The following is a 21,530-nucleotide window of genomic DNA, read 5'->3' on the forward strand; positions in this document are numbered from 1 at the left end:
TTAAGATTTGGTCAGTATATCATAACAGTTTAACAATAACTAGATTTAGATATATAGATTTTTGAACAAATATTCAGTTTGCCCCAATATCACTTAATGATTTGAATGGCTTTTGCCACAATATATAGACTCTTAGGATTGTTTAGCTGCAGTTGAAAACTGTGGTTATATCCTCTGAACTCCCCTAAGAACTGGCACAGACAGTGTGCTGCTAATAAAGTGTGAGTTGTCTACCCACCTTGACTCCCCAGAATAATGAGGAAAGTTCCCTCCAATGGAGGAAGAATTCTGGCCAACAGCAAATCAGGAAAATGGAAGGTCAAGGCAGTACTTCCGCAAAAAACATGGCACGATGCTGTTAAAAGATGGAGGCCCACTGATTGCAAATAATCCATAGAGGTGAGTGGCACGGGGGACATCTGGACTACCTGGTTGTCCATAAAGGAGTAGGCTAAACTCTTCACTGCTGGAAAAGGCAACATGGTACTGAGGGTGGACATAAGCAGACCATTAGCATGGCTACTGGTCATGACTCAAACTGAGGAGTCAGTGAATGCAAGCAGCTACTTGTGTCCCTGTTGAGCAACCTCCCACAGTCAGTACAGCAGTAATCTGGCTCAACCTTTATCAAAGCAGTGGTAAAACTAAAGAACTCACAGGAAGGCCAGATGGGGTGTCTTTCTCTTCCTCTGTGCCTCGATTAGGATGAACATTCATCTCACTGCCAAAAGACTACTCTCAGACTAAACTGGAAAAAGCAAAGATCTTGGCTGCAACCTGAGAAACTCTTGTAAGAGATGTGACACTGCTACTGCTGCTGCTGCTGCTACTACTACTACTACTACTACTAATAATAATAATAATAATAACAATAATAATAATTCCTGAGTTTAAAGCAGCTACCTGTTTTATTCCCAAACAAACCCCTTAAAAGCTTGCCAGTGTCATTTCATCAATGATTGGGGACTCGTACACTGTTACTCCTGTGGTAAGCAAAAAATTGCCTTAAGGCAGAGAAAGGAAATTAAGTTATTCTCATGAATGCTTGGGAATGTATGATGATGCTGGTTCTAAACACTGAAGGCCTCACAGATGAATCACAAACAAGGCTACTGTGACCACATCATGCAGCAGTAATTTCATGTGTATTTCTCACACTCAATGTCTGACTGCCTTGTTTGGAAGGTAGCAAAAAAGCATGGTTGTACATACACAATTTAAGAGACAGTTGGTTTGCCTTAATTTTCATGAAATGCATACAAATGTTAAATCTAATTTTAAATCTAAACAGAAGTTACTGATGTTTTCTATGGTTTAATACACTGCCATAACTTCTGCTTTGTCACAAGAGGAAAGTAGCCTATACCAAGCTATCAAGCTATGGAATGAACAGGGACTAAAATTACACACTCCACCAAAAAGAACCACGTTAAATGACAGTATGATCCTGGAAGAGCTAAAACCTATACAATAAAAGCACCACTGTTATTTTTACTGACATGCTCATTTCACCTCTGGCAATTAACAAAGGCTATAAAAACAGCTGTATAGGGTTAAAATATGCCTTTTCCATCAGTTTGCAGCAATGTTGTGATCTCGGCTATTGAGAGTGATAGTAACTCAATAACCTTGTCCCAGTCCCCCAGGGTTAAGCAGATTGTTATTCATGTAAAACTGAGCCTCTTGCTGTTCTGTGAACTGGCATTTCACTGCTGCCTCCTCCTACAGTAACACAATTCAATTATACACCCTGGCAGGCCGACACGGGAGGGGACGCCACCCCGTTGCTGGAACACCCTTTCAAATCAGCGCTGCCCATCGCCCAAGTCAATGCCGTATCCAGGTGTCTCTCAGAGCAAGTGCAGCGGCACTGACAGCACAGTGTGGTTTATATTTGATGAGAGCATTTGTGGCCAAAAAGGAATTTTTTCTATTTGTTTTTTTTTTCTTTTTGTGTGTGTGCCCCCCCCCCCCCCTTTTTTTTTTTTTGGAGTGGGAGCAGCTGACGGGCGCTGCCCAGCGAAAGCAGGCATTTCAAAATTACAGGCCAAGCTTTCCCACCCTGCTGCAGGCTTCCTGACGACACAGAAGGGCAATTATGGCCATATGTGCACCTCATATAAACAAAGCCAAGACAGCACCCTGACCGAGATCCTGCGACCTTTCCATCACACCACAGCCAAGTTACACAGCGACCAGGCACACTGGAATCCAGCTTTAATGTAAGCTATAAAGAACTACTGCAACAGTATAAAGCCTGTAAGCTAATACTTCACTCCCATGCAAAGCTTCAATAAATTGAAAAGAAATGGCTGAAGTGTCCCCTGGTGGCAGGGTTACAAGCTGAGCAGGTTTACAACGTTGGTAATATCGTCACTCATATTTCCATGAACACAAGCTAGTGCGCTTGTAGCACAGTTGTTAAACATATCAGATGTGGTTCCTTGAAAGGGTAACTGGGCACCTTTCTCTTCAGAAGTACACTTTTAACACATTTGAGAGCTGTATGGAATAGAGCTGCCTTTTCTGCTGGTGAAATTCTTGTTTTCCTCTGAATGGCACATTTGTGTGAGGAGCCCAGGGCGTGTGTTTCAGCAGCAGAGCGAGACTGAGTGGCCTCAAGGTGCTGCTACGTCTCTGCCAGGAGGCTGGATGCTGTTTTTGAAAGGAAGCTGGCCAGAGCTTTGGCATTTTGCTGGCTGGGTGTGGACACTGTGACCATTCAGTCCCACTGCTTACCACAACAGGGTATATTTGTGTATGCCTGTGTGTGTGTGTGCTTCTGTGTCTGTGTGCATGTGTCTGCGATTGTGGTGGGGCACAGTACCAGTCAACAAACAACACAAAGTACCCTTTCTCTCCTGCACCATGCTCACATCTAGCCACCCGAGGCCCAGGTCTGCTGGAACCAAACACAGAAGCAAAACAAACCAAATACACATCATACACTTACTGAGACTAAACCCAGACAAATTAAATTCTACAAATAGTAGGGAACAAACCAGCACAAACACAAACATTTAGGCAACATAGGCTATGTGATAATATTGCTCACTGCAAGGATTTGGCTTTGATGGTTTTTGCTTCTCACATTCCACCACGCTGCTCCAGAGACTCATGTCTGCACACGGTACTGTAACCAAAGACTGATGCGAGAAGTCAAAGATCAGAAAACAGCAGAATCAACAAGGCAGAAGGAAATCTGATTTCTCTGTGGACAAATAAGTTGCTGTGCATTGCATTTTCAGTGCTCTTCCAAGTCCTGAGAGAGTATCTTCTACATCAGCACTTAGAGAGAGGAATAATAAATGAAGTCAGTTCATGACTTTAAAAGGCATCCCCAACAAGCCTCAGCTAAGTTAAAGGACAGCAGTGCTGGTAACCTTTTAGTGGACGGACCCCCCAGAACACAAGCATGCCATGCACCGGACCATAGCCCCCCATGTGCCCCCCCACCCAGCACAGAGTATTTATAGCACAAAGGCCCAGCTCAGCTGCAACTCAGCAGAGTGCCCTGCATAATTCCAGCATGCGGTCCAACAGCTGAGCATCCCCCCCATGACTCATCAGTCACACTGGGACCCAAGGTCACCGGTGCGGGTCATACATGGGTGGCATCCACAAGCTGCACCAGCACTAGCGCTCCTGGATCCTCTAGCAGGTGCCTCTCTATGTACCTAATGTGGATTCTCAGCAGTCCCCCCCACCTTGAGCCACAATGGCAAATCTGACAGGTGGAAACACTTACCATATAGCCTAGGTTATGCTCACATCACAAATCCAGAGGGACACCGAAAAGAAGATCGCCCTCTGAAATCACCATCAACACTTTGTGTCTTGTGACCAGTGCTTGACAGATCAAGGGGACAAAGACTGCATGGGGGCCATGGAATTGTGCCCGAGTCTGAAAGCAGTTCACAGATATGGTGCGGCTGCCAACGATTTCCTGGGATGGGGAGTAATTAATTCCATCAAAGGGCCCCTGTGTGGCAACAGTCTGATCTGTATAATCATTCATCAGCAGCTAAAACAGCAGCCTGTAGCCAGCAGTCCTGCTGGGAGCTATATCCCCTCTAACCAGAGACATCACAGGCCTCCATCTCATCAGCCAACACCCAGCTGTGCCCTCTCACCATCTGCTCAGGCTCAGTCTCAGGAAGTAAACGAACGGACATACTTCTGTGGCTAGCATAGTAGAATTGCTCTACTCCGGCCTTTATACACCTTGTGGCAAAACAAAGGCACTGCTGTTATATTACAGTAACCTCATTCTCAGTAAGTGAGGACAATAATTTGTAGTATTGTTTAGCTTCAGCTATAAGCTCAAACTAAAAGTAAATGGAACAACCATAAGCTTCACACAAATTTGCATGTGACTGGCAAGCAAACGTGACCTAATGCTGCATATTGACATTAAAAATAGCCACTCGAGAGGACGGGAACACCACTTCAGAAGTCCGTCTACGAGAAAATAAGATGGCTGATGATTAGCACCTAGCTAATGGCAGTCATCAGTGAGTGACCCATTGTGGCATAACTGTGCTCTACCTGGACTGTCCTCCACCACAAGAGTGCGACAGCCCTAAAGGGAAATGTACAGGAGCTCCCACTCCACTAAGATGCAAATCATCTTCTCATGCAGTTGTTGTGTGTTCAAGCCATGGAGAGGATGATGTCATCATGCAGGCTCACTAGGAATCCCTCATTAATCTGTTCCTTCATTTGTAACTGACCCATGTGAAAAATTCTACAAGCAAACTAGATTTATTAGCATAAAAACAAGCATTTAAATAGCTAAAAAATACAAATGGAATGTGCAGCCGAGGTAAGAGAAGCCCCATGAAGCTTATAACAAGACCGCACCATTATAAACAGATTTGCAATACAACATAGCCTAATTAATTAGATTAATTTATCCAGAGGATATATAAATGTATCTAAGGAATAGGAACAAAGTTCACGTTGTCTTCTTTAATATACTCTCAAACACAATAAGCCTGCTTTGCCCTTCCCTATAAAACACCTGCAGCACTTTCAGCAGGCTGATGGTCATCACTCTTCAGTACTCTATGGCAGGGAAGTCAAATCCTGTTCCTGGACATCTACCATCCTGTGCCAAATTAGGGTTGAAATGAAAACCTACAGGATGGTAGATCTCCAGGAACAGGATTGGGCAGCCCTACTCTGTAGTATTTTGGCATGGAACAACCCCACTCAGAGATGGTATGTCACAGCTCATAATGTACTGCACAGGATATACTCTTCTACAAAGGGTCAGAGGTCAGGCAGCACTGAAAGTGACCATGGACAACTGCCATTAGAGCTGAAGAGCCCTGGCATGTTTGCACTCATATGCTGGATTCTAAACTGCTCGTTCCGGGAAAGATCAGCCAACTCCCCACCCACCACAAATTCTTCTCTGGAACACTGTGGGATGGTACCATTTGAAGAGATACAATGAGACACTGTACAGCGGGTACAGCACAAGGATGAATAAGCAGACTGTATTAACCCTAAGAGACATAATCAACCACTTGAAGAAAAAAAAAGCTTTCAGTCCATAGGGCTTGTGCAGTTATCAGGGGAAATGGTCCATCTCACATTCCTTGAATCTCTGAATTTTCCTTGATTAGAATTGGGTGCACATTATTAAGACATAGGCCTAAAGTCTGACCGTACCATAGAGCAATACTGACAGTGAGTAGCAAACTTACTCCTTAAACAAAGGCAGCTCCTCAATAAGGAAAGGTGGAACGATGCTTCCCAGCATAAATGAGTGAGTAAACTCAACCCCAGGAATATTTCTCCCCTTTATCTCCCATTTTTTTTGGAATCACCAATTGTATGTTCTTGAACCACCAAGGTCAACAACTAAGCACAATGAACCCTACTACTTCCACACAAGACTGATGTAAGGCACAGACATCTGTCAGACAGCCCATCTGGTGACATCACAGGATATGTGATGGCAAAAGCCCTCACAGCTGATTTGAAGTACTCTCAATGTAATGAAAACAGAACCACAGAGCCCTGCTGGCTTCAGGAGTGTGAAACAGTGCAGAGTATGGGGATGCCATTCCCATTAAGATTTAACTGCACAGTATTGATGCACAACACACAACAGCTGCACAGCAGACACACGTCCTTCAGTACTTTGAACTTATCCAATAGGCTACTTTAATGGCCATGTGTTAGATTATTAGACTTTTCTTTTGATTTCCAAGTAGAAAACCTACGCAAATCAAGAATGTCTTCCATTATTGAATGCTGATTAAAAGTGCTCAGTAATAAAGTTGAAGTTACTAGAAAGAATTAATTTCAGGACCGAAACTGAGAAAAGTCATCAGTAAATTATGTGTTCATCAGAATCAGTTTAGCTCTTGAAGAACAGAATGTCAGGAATGCACCTTCACCTCTGCAATATTTTCACAAAGTTGCTTCACTAAAATGAAATAAATGTATTTATTTTGATTTTATTTTACTATGAAGTCTGTTTTTAAGTTTTAAGTTGTTTCCACTGTCACTCAACCAACACAATCTAGGCAGAGAACTAACTTCATAATGTCCAAATTAAGCATTCATGGTATAGCTCTCAGCACATGTGAGAAGAGCCGATTACCTGTAAACTCATGGCGATCTGTCGGATGTAGATCATGTTGAGATCCTCCAGGATTCGCATTTTCTCTTCCATTTCTATAAATCTGTACATCCCTTCAGCAGATATGTATTGATCACTTGAAGTTCTATTTGTCAATTAATCTCCCTTATTCACAACTATTGTCATATAACAGCATGGGGGAGGATACTTTGGTATTATACACCAAATACATTCCAAATTCCAAGAGTCAACCAGATCCATCAGAGCGTGGAGAAGTCACATATTTCCAAAACACTTCAGCGAAATATTGCAATAATCACGTCCTTGTTTCAATTTTTCATTGGAAACATTAGCATATAATTAAAAAAAAAAAAAATTAAGGTCACTGGTTTCTCCTGAAATTCTGATATAGCCTATGTTTTCCTTGTGAGTGTCCTGCCATGCGTCTGCAGAACTTCATTGATGTACAAAACTTTGACCTGCGCTGCTGAAACGCTCCTCCTGAGCCGTCCCTGATAAAGAGGCGAGGGTGACTGGTGTAGCCTGACTTTTCCTTATAATCACGATTCCCCGTTCTTTTTCAGCCAGGCTTGTCGAACACCCACTTGAATCTCTCCCTCAGCCTTTGGTAAAATAAAAGATCCCTTTTAAAGTGGGTATTTTCTTTGTGCTGTTTCGCGTTGATGTGAGTAACGCCTGTTGCTCTGACTAGACCTCAACACAATGGGGTATCGCCTCCGCTGCAGCGCACAACAGCCCCACTGTGCTGTACTGGAGCCGCGGGAACGGGCGCTCAATTAACCCATAAATCTCAAGTACTGCAGTTGAGCACGAGTTAGTCAGACTGAACCAATACAACGTAATAAAACAAAAACAATCCTTGGATATCATAAAAAAGTAACAGAAATGTAGGCTCAAAAAACAATATTCCTAGAATGCTACTGATGTCCGAGAGTGCATTACTACGGCCTGATAACCCATTGATTAGTTTGTAATCAACTAAATAAGTTAATTCATAGCGGTAACATCAAGGAGGCTGTTCTATGATTAGGAGACGTAACACCGACCAAAATAAACGTATGCAAATCTACAAAAACACCCAGACGAAATTAATTCAACATATGCATTTGAGGCGCTCTCAGTGTATTTTATCTTCCTTTGAAACGGATTTAACTTGATGCCCGTGCTCTGAATGTCAAACATTATGAATAATTCATTTTGGACGGAAATTTGGGTTAAGGGGGGTCGCGTGGGTTCCGCTAAAGAAAATATATAGGGTAATATTAGCATACAATTTAGCATAAATCTGTAATACACTAATTCTATTCAGAAACAGTCTGCAAAACCGTCACAAATAATTCAGTTTGTCCAATCATCTCCGTTCTCCGCATGCACACAGTGACTTTTTTTTTTTAACCCAAAAGCAAATGACTACTCACGCTGCTAACGTTTCAACACAAACGTTATTTATGGAAAGATTCCTTCTTCGAAGTGTCCAGGACACGCATACATAATTTATCACCATTCTCTATTTTCAAAGATACAGCGTTACATTGTTCCAGCAAAAAGCCACCTCCAAACTTGCCAAAGCGCGCCGCGCTGTCCCTCTATTTTCCTCACCCCCTGAAAACTATTGTTTATAAACAAAAGCTCTCTTTCGTTCATGATGTCAGGTTTATTATTCAGTTTCGGGTAGTTCTTCCTTCTGCGGTCTGAACGAGTATGGATATGCTGTTCATAAATGTGTATGTGAATGCCTGAAATCGTCTTTCCCACACTAAAGGAACAAACAGCTGGAGTTCTTTTCCCTCTAGAGCCACACACAGGAAACCTTCGTCATTTCGCTCGCACCAGCTAGATGCACGGCCATTAAACTCAATCTGGATCCCAAAACACACATCCTTCCCATACCCCACAGCGCTTTCACAAAACTCAGCCTCCAGAATCACATATGAAAGTATAGGGTTGTCATGTGTGGCATGAACAAAAGAACACAAATGTCGTTCAGGTAATTTCATAATAAATCCTGTTTATAATGATAAACTCTAAACATCACATTTCCCTACCCCAGCATATTGTCTAAGATATTTAACACTGTGATCTAGTTGTGTTTGGTAACTGAGAAAGAACATTTTAAAGAAAAACGATTTGGCAATTGGTCGACAACACACTTTTAAATAATAATTTTCATGCGCATAACTAATTTGTGTGTCCATTAATCAGGAAATGTGCCTCCTACTTGTTTTACAATAATTCACACCAAGGGCACAAAGGATGAAGCAGAGTAAAGATTTCTGAAATAGCTGGAAAATGAAGGGCAAGACCCCATGCATTGTACTTAACCTGCACAAAATTAAATAACCCCAGAGGACCTTGAAAACAGCATTAAGTGTTTCTCAAGGCTCCAAAACCAAATATTAAAGAAAAACCGCAGTTACAATTCCAGGAAGCATATCATTTCATCTCAACCTAAGATTACAACGTTGTCCACAGCAACACTGTTATTCTTATCTTGGTTCCTGATGAATGGTTGTACAGTAGTTTCCTATGGGGCGGGACTCTTCTGGAATCAAAGCAGACTACTTCACACAAACTGGCCAGTACAATGGCTAACCCATACTATAAGAGTGACACTGGGGCTTTCTGTATCTACACTATGGCACAAGAATACAAGCAGAAAAATAAAACAGGTTAAAAACCAGATTAAAAGAGAGGGCAGGGTGCAAAACTGTAATCATGAGATAAACTGCCCATCCTTCTAGGGGAGGGTCAGAGTTGTGGGGATCAGTACTGTGGGGTACTCAAAACAGTCACAGGTTATTGTGTCCTACATCTCAGATGACAGTAAGCAACACCTCGCTGACACATTCAGCAAAATCAAATCTGGAATATATTTTTTTCCTCATTCAATTAGAATATGAATAACATTTCCCCCCTTGGGTTATCAGGCTGTGGTATTGGAATTGTTAATTATAATAGTTAATTATTAACTGTTGCCAGTGTCCTCTTGACTTCAGCTTCTTATGTTGTGTGTGTGCATGCTGAGGAAATAAGAATGCATGGTTTCCGTGCCAATGAAGCAAACAGAAAATGAAACTGAATTGAGTTGTAATCCTAAATCCTATTGTTGGATGATTTCTGGGTCACTGAAAAGACAGGAAGACAGAGCCAGAAGGCAGTAACTTTTGTAATGCTAATCTATGTCTTATTCTTATCTTATTATGTCTTATACATTACAAGGTCATTATGTAAGACATCTGAAGTATCCACATTCTCAACAATGAGCTACAGACCAGCAGAGGGACTTTAGAAAACTGAACATGACACAACTCGGTAAACAACTGAAGACTGCAGGCAGCTCCTTGGGACAGGCCCTACAGCTCAGTCAGCACATTGAAGTCTACAAACAAATAACAGCAGTGAATGAGGCCCCAGACAACAACTATGACTTAATAGAACACAATCTGTAAACTTTAACACTCAAGGGAGCAGAGAGTTGAGACCCACTAGAGCCCAGCAAAACCAGAACTATCGTCCAGTGGCATGGACCATACCTTTAATACAAGAACTAGCGCCAGGTAGGCTATCAGATATCTGTGTGTGTTTGTGTGTCCCCATGTCACATTGAGACTCACAGAGGACTGGCATGGTTACAAGCTCTGTTTCAATTTAGAAATCTCACTTGAGTGATTTGAAAGTGGGCGAGATAACAATGCATGAGCGATATGAGTCACAGATGTGGCTGAGTGTGAAGGAGGGGCAGATGCAACGCTGTAACAGGCAGACAGAGGCAGATAAGGCAGAAAATGGACAGAACGGGGCAGGCAAGCTCAAATACATGGGACAGGAGCTATGGTGAAACACTCTCCATCAGCAGATAGATTAAAGGAGCAACTGAGTTGATCAACTAGACTAGAGCAACACAAGGACAAAGGACAGTACAGCCAGTTTGATTGGCCTGAGCTTTCTCCCTGCCCACAGTCTGTGAGTCATGGGTCTCATGAACTCCTCCTTTATCTATTCTTTACCTTTCCCCAGACTCTGCAGGTGATACAGGGAAGAAAGTCCACATGTACTGCCTTCTCTGCCACTAACAGTCATTCTGTTCCTTTTTCTGAATCCCAGTTCTAAGTTCTGACTGATAAATATATACAGCACATGTCCTCCCAAATACATGTGACTTTGCTGTTTATGAAATTTTATTTCAGTCAGACAGGTTAGAATCCAGTCTTTGTGCATTAAATGTAATAGGTCTCAGTAAGAACATTGGACATATTTTAGCTACATGAAGCAAAACCTGAAGGCTGTTCTCTTAAGTTCTTGCAAAGGGGTACACTCTGTAATTTACAGCTTTTTAAAACACTGAAAAAAATTATCAAGGAAAAGACATCATTCCTAGTGCCTTAGTTCTTCCCACATTTCTCTAAATTAACTAGAAATTAGCAACCTTGAGAAATACCAATTCTAGTCAGAGTCTAGAGCACCCTCTGCTGTAGAGTCTTCATATAGCATTTTGTTTCAGCAATTTCAGACTTTAAAATTGTGCATTGTACAATATGTACTCCGAATTCATAAATAACCATTATGTCAAGCAAAGAACTGAAGAAAAAATACCAAGAGGCAGTTGCATCCATGTGCAGACTGAATTTAGCGTATTTAAAACACTCTCAGGAAAAATAAGTTAACAACTGATACCTACCTGAGTATTTTGAGTGATCTGTATTTACCAATTTAAAGTTTTTCCTTTTGAGAAGTTTATATTATGACTAGGCAGTGTAGCATAACAGGAAAGGACCTGGGGTTGTAACTTAAAAGTTGCAGGTTCAATTCCCAGGTAGTTTGCTGCAGAGAAAGGCCATTAACCATTTTGTCAAAATGTGCGCTGCACCGAAACAGTCAGAGCTCTTACTTATGCCGTAAAGCTTTCTTCTTCCTCATCACATGGCATGATCTTCTAACGTTACATGCCTTCATAATTACAGAAGAACGACAGCTCAGCTTCTCTAGTGATTGGACAATTTCTTACCGCAGTAATTAAGCCGATAAAAGCGTCAGGCCATAAACCCGTCAACAGTGCCCTTGAAGTTAGGAGCAGGATGTGAGCCTTTGCTTTAAGGCACTTATCAGATATTACAATGACATAATGAGTTGATATTATGTAAGAGCAGCTATGGGTGGAGCATTCCTCAGACTTTGTTTCATGTGAAGGAAATTCTCTCTTCAACACAAGTACCACAGGGGGCGACTGCAGGTCATTATTAACTGAGCAGCTGGAGTACCAGAATGATTGAATACCAGACTTCTCTCATTTGCAGTAACAGCCACTCTTCAGCTCCTCTTTCATCAGCTAATGAGGCTTGTTGAGAGGCCAGTGGTAGTACTTTGACCTGTGATCACAACCACTGCCAAGGATGTGCCTCAACTGCTCATACCGGATTAGCAAACCAATTCTGAAGAAAACCATACCTAGAAACTGTAAAACACATCAAAGCACAGAGGAATCCCACAGGATACACGTTTGCTTAGTGAGAGATTAAATGCTCTTGAGTGAAGCGAGAGTTGTGTGTTTCAGACTGCTGTCTGGTACCTGCCCTTCCACTGGAACACCCCTTCAGCAGGAGGTCAAGGGTCAGAGCCAGGCTCAGGAATCAACCATCATCCAGACAGCAAGGTGCTTGCAGATGGTGCGGATTAAGGATCAGACAGCGAGGAGGTTACTGTGCCTGATGTCGAAGGCTACCTGTCTCTTAAACTGTGTCCATTCCTTTCCTTCTGTGACATTTCTTTATCCGAAGAGCCCTCTGACTTCCTGACGGACAGTAGGTGTCATGCTGGACTGCACTCACCCCCAAGCCAACTGCACAGGGTTCAGAATAGCTGATCAAACCCTGCTCTTCAGTCTGCGTGGGGTATGGAGCATTGAAGCTGACATGACATTCAGAATGCAATGGCATCTCCAATGAGCCCACACTATAAGCTTCTAAACTAGTGCATAGATAAGCTGCCGTGGATCTGTGCAAAACCACCCAGGGGAGACAATAGGCAGTATAGTTCATGATAAAACTGGTAGCCATCATGATTTCAGAAATGAAATACATTTTCCCTATGAGGTGGCAGGGTAGAAAGTACAAAGTAATATGGAGAATAGCTTTCTGTTTTATAACAGCAAGCTTATTAATTCTCCTTATTAATACCGTATAAGGGGGACTATGGCTGAAGTAACCCACACATCCTCTTAGGGCAGCATTTTAATGATATGAGTCATTGCTGGTCATTGTAATGCAGCAGCCTTGTGTTGCACATCAATCAGCATGACATCTCAATTAGCGTTATTCACATACCACTCTTGCTCTTTGTGAAAAGCGTAGGATACAAGTATAACTGAAAAATCTTTTTATTATAATGCCAGACCTCACAGTGTAATCATACTTTTAAACACTGGAGCTTATCTGACTTATCAGGGCTAGAGGAGCGGCCCAATCCCAGTGAGGCCATCTTGAGTTTGTTTGGACTGACATTTCCCAGGCTGTTTGCCCAGTAGATTATTTACAGCCACCTTCTAATGGAGAGGCCATGATTGTGTAGTTAATGGGGGAAATGAAACTAATTGGGCAGAATATGGACCTCTATTCATGCCATATGTATTCTCAATCTCATTATCTCAATAAGCCCAGCATCTCTACAGGGTTAGGGGTACTGGAGGCTCAGTGGACATGTGTTCAGCTAATCAGCAGAGGGTACGGCAGGGAGTGACTGTGATGTAAAGTTAGTATATCTGCAGGCAACATACACAATAATAACCCCTCCCCCCCGCCCCCACCCCCGCCCCCCGAACCCTGACCAGGATTAGCGGGTATAGATAATGGATAGATGGATTATGATACCACCTAACTTGCACACAATGGCAGGATGTTGTCTTGGTGTTATTAATTTATTTCATAGAAAACTTTTGTGGTTTGTGTTCAGCTCTGATAAGGCTCCACCAGCCAAAGCTCCTTTGTACAGACTGTTTATTAAGCAATACTCTAGAAGCTTAAATGGTGTGTACACACATGCAAGAGGGCACACACAAACAGCTAAATTAGAGGAATAAGTTGAGAATTGAACTAGGCCTATGTCTGGCAAATACAGCTGTGGTTTCTTTAATGTTTCCAAAATAAATAAATAAATGAATAAATAAACATTTACAAATTTAAGAATTTTAAGAATATTTTTTTTCCCTTCTCTGAATTGTATGTTTCTATGTATGTATATATGTATGTATGTATCACTTATTGTAAAGCGTCTTTGAGTTCATGAAAAGCGCTATATAAAATAAATGTATTAATAATAATAATAATAATAATAATAATAATAATAATATTAAGAATTATGCTTACCTACTGAATGATTTGTATAGCCTAGTTCTCCGGTGGTCTTTCTGGCTAAAGGGCAGTTGCTATGACTTCCTGGACTACCCCTGAGTTAAACTTTCTTTACAGAAACACGGCTGTTATAGGCAAACCAACTACCTTACAGTGGGGCATATGCCCACCCTAGGAACTGGTGCATTATGAGTAGAGATACTGACCAACAGCACCTGAGCAGAGTTATGGATGAGGGAGTGGGTCATTCAAGCATAAGTCAATAAAGGCAAAAAGTATTCAGTGGAGAGGAAGTCATAAAGGAGTGGTCAAATATATTACCTAACCAGAGTATTTTCTCTTATCTAAGCCTGGCCGTATTGACTCATCATAAATGCAGAACGTCAATCAAAGAATGCTGCAAGCTTTTACACAACCAAAAGCAATAACTTCCATTAGCTTGTTCTCCTGTTTTGAGAGAAAATTCAGTTGTGAAACTGATTGGAGTTGGGCTACAGTATGTGTATTGCTCAGAAACTAAAGCCAACATGCTATAAACCTTCCAAGTGCGTCCATGCTGTTGTACTTACAATACATAGCCTACTTGTACACGAGACACTGGAGAAGTCCAGGCAGGAAGTACAATGCACTCACTGAAGTTGTGTGGACAAATGGGTGTGTAGGCCACCTTACACTAGGTTACTTTGCGGTCTACTGCTCTCTTCAAATACCTCTTTAAAAATTAGCCAAGGGATATTAGATTTTAAGTAAAGTGTTGACCGTGACCAAACTGTGATGTCTTCTATCATTTTTGCCGCATTTGAGGCTGTATCATGTAGGCTACAATGGTTGCGGTGCATGAATAACAATTATCTGTAGCAGTTAAATGAATAAGGCTTCCATACCGTAAGCAAGCAAGCACTACTACATCAATTGTTGGTTTAAGAATGCAGTTGGCATAATCGTGGTGATCAGATTCTCTAGAACTCCGATTAAAACCAGTGGCATTTTATAACTTGAACACTTTCTTTTCAACAAAATGAAAATATTCATGTAAAGAAAAACGTTTTTTTTTTTTTTTATTTCCTTTTTTTTTTGGTGTATATTTCATTTCACACTACTGATTAAGTAGACCACTCGTGGTCAAGAAGATACTTTTTTCCGACAAAAATAGCCTAGTTCAGAGAAACGACAGCAAAAGAAAGGCCACAGATAAAAGTTTTAGGAGTACCAATTAAACTTCTTGTTTAAGGACAGCGTTTTCAAAAACGTGTGTACTGTAGATATTTCGTATCGTTGATCCTCAGAGATCCCCCCATCGGATTGATTTCGGCTCCAAATAATCTCCGCCCAACGAAAATACTCAGAGCTCTACGGGACCCAAAAGAAATGTAGCCTAAACATTTTCTCCCCCAAGAGTTATTGGTCAATGGGCGGTGCTTTCCTATGTTTCAGTCGGACAGCCTGAACATAACCTGCCAAGGACCAGCCATGCTGCATAAATTACCATGGCGATATACCCCGATTTAAAGTAGGCTAAATCAGTTTCGTGATACGGAAACCCCAGGGTTAATGCTTAAATTAGCTCGCTAACCCCGTTATCTCGCTTCGTAGTACAGCACTCTCGATAACAAATGTAAATGTAACAGCGTCGATGCACAGCATTTGTAGCTATGCTGTTTAATTAACAAACAACTCGGGCTACAGCTGCAGTCCATCTAGCCTAAAGTCCGTCAAAAGCAAAGCATGCCCTGGTCTTTCCTTGGTTATAATCAGCGCGAGAGAGCATGTGAACAGATTCACCAAGCTTCAAAGGGTTTGATGAAACATAGATAGATAGGAAGCTAATGGAAAATAATTAGCCCTACCTGTAGCGTATCCAAGAAAACACTCATTCTGAACTTCCCTCGCCGTATCTCCATTTCTACAGCAGATCCGCGTGCGACCGTGGCTCTCGTAGTCCGATTTCGGCAAAACATCATTTGATGTTGGTACCTTGCCTAAATCAAAATGCCCCTTTCAATTATGAGCTATTCCTCGCGGTATATAGCCTAGTCTAGCACTTTGGATAAGGCATTTAGCTTTTCCCTTGAATAGCGAACGATCGATTTGACTACCTAACCAGATATTTCTGACATTTGTCAGTGATTCGTTAACAAATTAACAGCCGCGATATTACAAATGTTAGGGAAAAAATCACTGCGGCATCATGGATCGTATTCCCATTCCCTCCCTTCTCTACTGATCGTATTCCCAAGTGTGCGCGAGTCCCATAACAGCTACAGCGACACCCAGCACGATTAGCGCAACTTTCCCATAACCTTGAGCGAGACCCCTATCGGTGAAATGTGCAGTCTACTGGAAACCAAAATGCCGTTGTGAAAATATTAACAAATCTGGTTTAGAATAGACGTTTTTTAAATATTATCAACTTAATGAATGTAACAAATAGCTATAGCCTCACTGACCCTTATTTTACAGCACTGCCAGTATTCTTTCTTTCTTGTATCCTATCTGACTGCATATTTTACAGATTTTCACTGCATTCACTGAGACAGTACAGCACACTGTCAATGTGTGTTTTGCTGTTGTGTCCAGTAGGCTTCAAGCCCACATGTCAAAGGTATAACACTACCTTTCTGCTTGCATATTTCTCAAAAGGGAAACTGGGTGACTGCAGGGGTGCAATCTGGACCCCAAGACTCTATAAAAGCACCCTTTGCACCACTTGGCTGTTTGGGAACATTCCTCGACTGGGACTGACAATGTGGCAACACTGCAAGATCGTGTCTCGCCTACCCAGATCATATGGTCCAGTTGGCACAGGCAACCTTCTCTAGGCAAGAAATTCCACAGTAACAAAGAGTTTATTCTTCCCCATCCAGCCTGCTGACTGTAGGATGTGAACACAGAGTTCAGAAAGATAAAGTCCTTCTGTTGCACACTATAGTAGTGATATGTCTAATATGTAGGACTCAATAAAAGCTTCAGAAAAATCAACAGTCAAAGCCAAAGACAAACTGCATTCACTTGTGATACATTTTGGCACCTGGGAGTAGCTCACATAGGTTCCTGAAACCTGTAAAACATTGCCCAGTAGGAATATTCATTTCATTTTCCTATTTAACTGAATATAGTTCCTGTATTGGTTATGTTCTCTGCATTTGGACTTAAGAAAGTAAAAGAGGTCCATCTATTGATAGACACTTTTGTATATACAATGATATACATGTTAGTTTGTCCACAAGGGTAGATGAATGTCTGACAACATAATTATCTTTTAGATATCAAACATGACAGTCCCAACAGCACACACAATTTTCATTTGACTTTTATTTACAACAAATGGAAAACAATTTATATATGTAAAAAAGCTTTTTTTTTTTTTAAATGTTGTTTATTCACACATTCAATCCACCAATCATGGCTCTCCCCAGGAGAGACACCTGGAAAAGAGAGAGGGCATCATGATGAGCTGAGAATACTAAAACAATTGAGGTTCAATAACAAGTCTTTTTGCTAACAACCTTAATCAGCACTCACTTCAACCTACTTGCTAAGGCGAGTCTCCAGGGACTCTTAGCGGTGGGAATTCTTTCCTGATGCAGCCTCCTTACGAGCCTGTTTCAGACCCTGTTATTCCGAGGGGATAAAGATTTGAAATTTGCTTGGACATATTATTTTACAACTTATAAACACAAACTCATGCTAATGCTGAAAAATAGTCACAAATCTGTGAAATGCTCAAGGTATAATGCCTATAGCATTTTAACTAGAGACAAATTACAGAAATAATATATTCTGTTTAGAGGTACGCACATGATAATAGCCAGTATGGTAGCCACTCATATACCAGGCAATCAGCATGCTACCCAGAGCTTCATCATCCTCCAGAGAGTCTGGGCTGAAAGGAGGTGGGGGTGGGATCATCTGTAAATCACAGACATGCAGGCTAACACAACTGGAAAGTATCAATACAAATGCTCATGATTAAATTCACATTTTCCCAAAATGCCAAGGCGACTGCATTTTCAGTAATTTACCCTCCCACGATATGATCATAGTTGAGTTGCAGTAGAGCCATTTATAATACGCTAGAAGCTCAAAAGTCTATAGGCAATGCTGTAACCATTCGCAGCATTTCAGTCTACCACTTGAGTTTCTCACCGGAGGTCCTCCTGGTGGGACCATGGGAGGCCAACCAGGGAATGCTGGTCCAGTACCTCCGGGTCTTGGTTCAGGCTGCACATGGAAAATAATTCAACAAGTTCACTAGATATTCAAACCCTACATGCCAGCCAGATCCCTCCGTTCTGCTACCTCAGGATGCCTGGCACCTCCCCCTCTTCGCACCTGCACTTCCAGAACACGTCTCCTGTCTGTTCTGGCCCCACGATGGTGTAATGACCTTCCCGTGGAGGTCAGAACAGCTGAGACACTGACCCATTTCAAGCGACGACTGAAGACTCACCTCTTCAGGCTGCACCTCTCCCCATCCCTCCCTACCCCCATGTAAATGACTGTAAGCTTAGGGTTGTAACTAGGCAGCTGTTTTGTAGGTGACTTAGGTGCATTAACTCTTATCTACTGCTTGTATTTTTTCCATAGACTGCGTTGTTGCCATTCTCGTTGTGTTAGTGTTAATCAGTTTAACCTTCAGGGTCCAAGTTGAACTACGCGGTTGTTCCCTGCACTTGGACCGGTACTTCTCTCTAGGGTTTTCGTCATACTTGTTCCTGGTTATGGTTATACACTTTGTTGTACGTCGCTCTGGATAAGAGCGTCTGCCAAATGCCTGTAATGTAATGTAATGTAATACTTACTGCTGTCCAGAAAAGAACATTGCATCTGCTTTATTTGTGATATATGTACATAAAATGTGATGTTCTTTGTGGCAGGACGCGCTCACCATTCTGAAATCTGACCCAGGAGGAGGGGGAGGGGGGAACCACAAGCCCCCCACAGGTGGCACTGGAGAGGGTCTGGACTTAGATCTGTGCTGATGTCTTGGTGGAAGAGGGGTAGAGGACCTGTCACTCTCATCAGTTGAAAAAGTGGCCTCTTTTACCTGCAACCCAGACAAAAGCCCCTATAATATGATTTGACACTGTCGTGAGATAAATCTTTCGTCCTTAGGTGGATAACCAAAACCAGTAGCCAGAAGGTATACTGGTTTCGCTCTTCAAAACTAGGTGAGGCGAGGTGACTGCATAATCAACTGTTGAAATTCTGAGTATACACAAAAATAAGCATGCCCAGTGGCCTTCCAGCACCAGGGCTGGCCACCCCTGTGTTTGTCCCAAAGCCTTTATGAAACCTAATCATATTCTGAAGTAAACTCCACTAAACAAGTACAAATATTTGTAATCCTTTGCAACACCGGATTAAAAGAATATGCTGAGGATGGCTCTAACACATACCTATAACCTACTCCTCCTGCTCTTCAGAACACACACTTACTAGCACCTGCCACTCCAACCTGCTTTAACTCAGTTGTGTTACTGTAAATAATTAATGTATTAGCTGTGGAATATAACTTTCAACTGAACATCACAAGTTACATCTGAAGTAAAAATTCCATGTTAACAGTTGTATTACAACTCTACATATTTCAACAAAATAGGTATTTAATTCTTTATTTTTCTGAGACAGTTCCAGTTTGCCAATGGGTCTTTAAAATCATGTTTGGAAATCCCAAATTTAAAAACCATTAAAATAATATGTAGCCATAACAGGTTCTGGCCCTCACACGTCTCCCTTTTTAATACCAAGCAGGTCACACCTACCTGTGCTTTGCCTGGCACTTTACTCTCTGCTTCAGAGTAATCGGAGAGAAGGTCAGCCAGCTCCTGCTCCTCTTCATTCCCGTATTCGGTGTACACCACAACACAGGTCCCTCTCTCCTGGTCAATTGAGGCAATGCTGGCTGGGTATACTTGCCCATCTTCAGACCAAACAGCACAACAGGAGTCCCCAACCCTCCACTGCAACAGACAGCACATTACACCTTTCAAGCGCTTACTTCAGAAACCTCAGAGTACACTGACAGCAAGTAATGAAAAACAATGCAAAATTGTACCTCTTTTTCTGGGGAGGTATTACTCTTCTTTTTGCTTCTCTTCTTTTTGTTGCTTTTCTGTTTCTTTACATGTCTGTTTTCTTGAGGAGACTCTACATTATCATCACCCTTCAAGGCATTCTGAAAGGGAAGGATACAGTTAATGCAGACCCAATATAAAAAGAATACACACATACTACATCCCCATTCTTTACTGGAGCAACATCATCTTGAATCCGTTTTATATTAAGGTAACCAATTTGAAAAAACAAACATCAGTTTAATTGCACGCATCAATTAACATAAACACGTTGCAGGAACACATTCACAGACAAATGGTTGTTTCGGCTTGCGTGGCGATTACCTTAAAGGAAACTACTGCCTTGTCGTACGCTTTTATCAAAGCAGTGTCATCCCAGACATCGGAATCGTCGCTCTGAAAAATAAAGGAATTCCAGTAAACACACATCCGTTTATATAATATGTTACATGATATGCATCAGGCTCCCTAAAATGTTTATTGGCTAAGCAAGTAGTAATCAAACAATCTAGTTAATTGACGTCCGCTATTCACCTCTTGTATCTTCTGCCGTAATATGGAGAGGCTGCATAGCTAACTAGCTTGTTTCCCGTTTTTCTCCGTTACAAACATAGCTAACACCGAGTCTATTCCAACAAGCAACCTAGCTAACTTAGTCAGATAAATATGTTGTTCAAAGACAGGTCGCATGATACCGTTAGCATGCTAACTAGATAGGTGTATTACGTTTTGTAGTTTGACTTGCTATTTCATTGTTTTAAGTGGTCATCCAATCTGCTACGTACGTGCCCAGTTCCACGGGAGAAAAGCGCTTCTTTATATCCATTGGCCATGAAAGAACAAACGTCTAACTAAAAAGTATACTAGCAAAACAGCAGCAGCATGAACAAACAAAATAGATAAACGTTCTTTCTCTAAAGATGACGTTTAAAATCTGCGACAGACACGTGCTTAGTTTAGTAAGCTCGCAAACTCCACTGGTTACTTCGGGCATTGTAGTTGAGCAAGCCTCCGCAGCCAACAACGAATTTCCACACTGTGAATTCCATTCAAAACTACGAATTTACCCTGGCCAAATTATATTATTTTGACAGTCCTTTTAAATTAAAAAAATTCTCAACATCGAACTAATTACTCTCCATGGATCGATTTATTTTATGAGCCCCACAGAAGATATGATTTCTTTTATTTTACTGGTCCGCATGGTTTCACGCCACAGTGCACGCACCTGCTTACACTGTAGCGCATGAACGAGTGAGGCGGTGATTGACTACGTTAAAAGGCTTGATCTGATAGTTGCCTGCACAGAAACAATGTATACGTACAGTACAGTATTCAACCCAGAAAGGATTACAGGAATCCTATTGTTTTGATTATATTGTTAATTTGATATTAGGCCTACTATAACTATTATTAATGTTATCTGCCATATGCTCAGAACATCTATTTTTAACTTCAAAATAACAAGCGACAACTCATGAGAATACCTCT

General features: G+C 41.6%; 2 protein-coding genes across 7 annotated transcripts in view; both read right to left on the minus strand.

Moving 5' to 3' along the window:
• Positions 1-16,231, minus strand: part of LOC118213281 (rhotekin-like) — a 47,047-nt gene extending 30,816 nt beyond the window's left edge. For 3 of the 5 annotated variants that reach the window (XM_035392136.1, XM_035392137.1, XM_035392141.1), the window contains exon 1: positions 15,810-16,231. In XM_035392136.1, coding sequence (XP_035248027.1) covers positions 15,810-15,923 — 114 coding nt within the window. In that variant the 5' untranslated portion in view covers positions 15,924-16,231. Of the gene's footprint in view, positions 1-6,619; positions 7,988-8,037; positions 8,362-15,809 lie in introns of those variants that run through there. The other 2 variants (XM_035392140.1, XM_035392138.1) reach the window with 2 other exon arrangements.
• A 1,025-nt stretch (positions 16,232-17,256) lies between these two features.
• Positions 17,257-20,984, minus strand: LOC118212332 (survival motor neuron protein 1-like). Of its 2 annotated transcripts, none has more exons than XM_035390095.1 (9): positions 20,825-20,984; positions 20,364-20,435; positions 20,021-20,140; positions 19,728-19,925; positions 18,851-19,009; positions 18,109-18,183; positions 17,761-17,871; positions 17,495-17,574; positions 17,257-17,387 (listed from the first exon to the last, which is right to left on the minus strand). In XM_035390095.1, exons 1-8 carry the CDS (start codon positions 20,870-20,872, stop codon positions 17,521-17,523), a joined length of 837 nt encoding a protein of 278 aa, XP_035245986.1. In that variant the 5' UTR covers positions 20,873-20,984; the 3' UTR covers positions 17,257-17,387; positions 17,495-17,520. The 2 variants fall into 2 exon arrangements, with proteins under 2 accessions (XP_035245986.1, XP_035245985.1); XM_035390094.1 differs by having other exon boundaries at positions 17,258-17,387; positions 17,485-17,574.
• Between the last annotated feature and the right edge of the window lie 546 nt (positions 20,985-21,530).

Source organism: Anguilla anguilla, chromosome 14 (assembly GCF_013347855.1).
Source record: "Anguilla anguilla isolate fAngAng1 chromosome 14, fAngAng1.pri, whole genome shotgun sequence".
NCBI classification, from domain to species: Eukaryota; Metazoa; Chordata; class Actinopteri; order Anguilliformes; family Anguillidae; genus Anguilla; species Anguilla anguilla.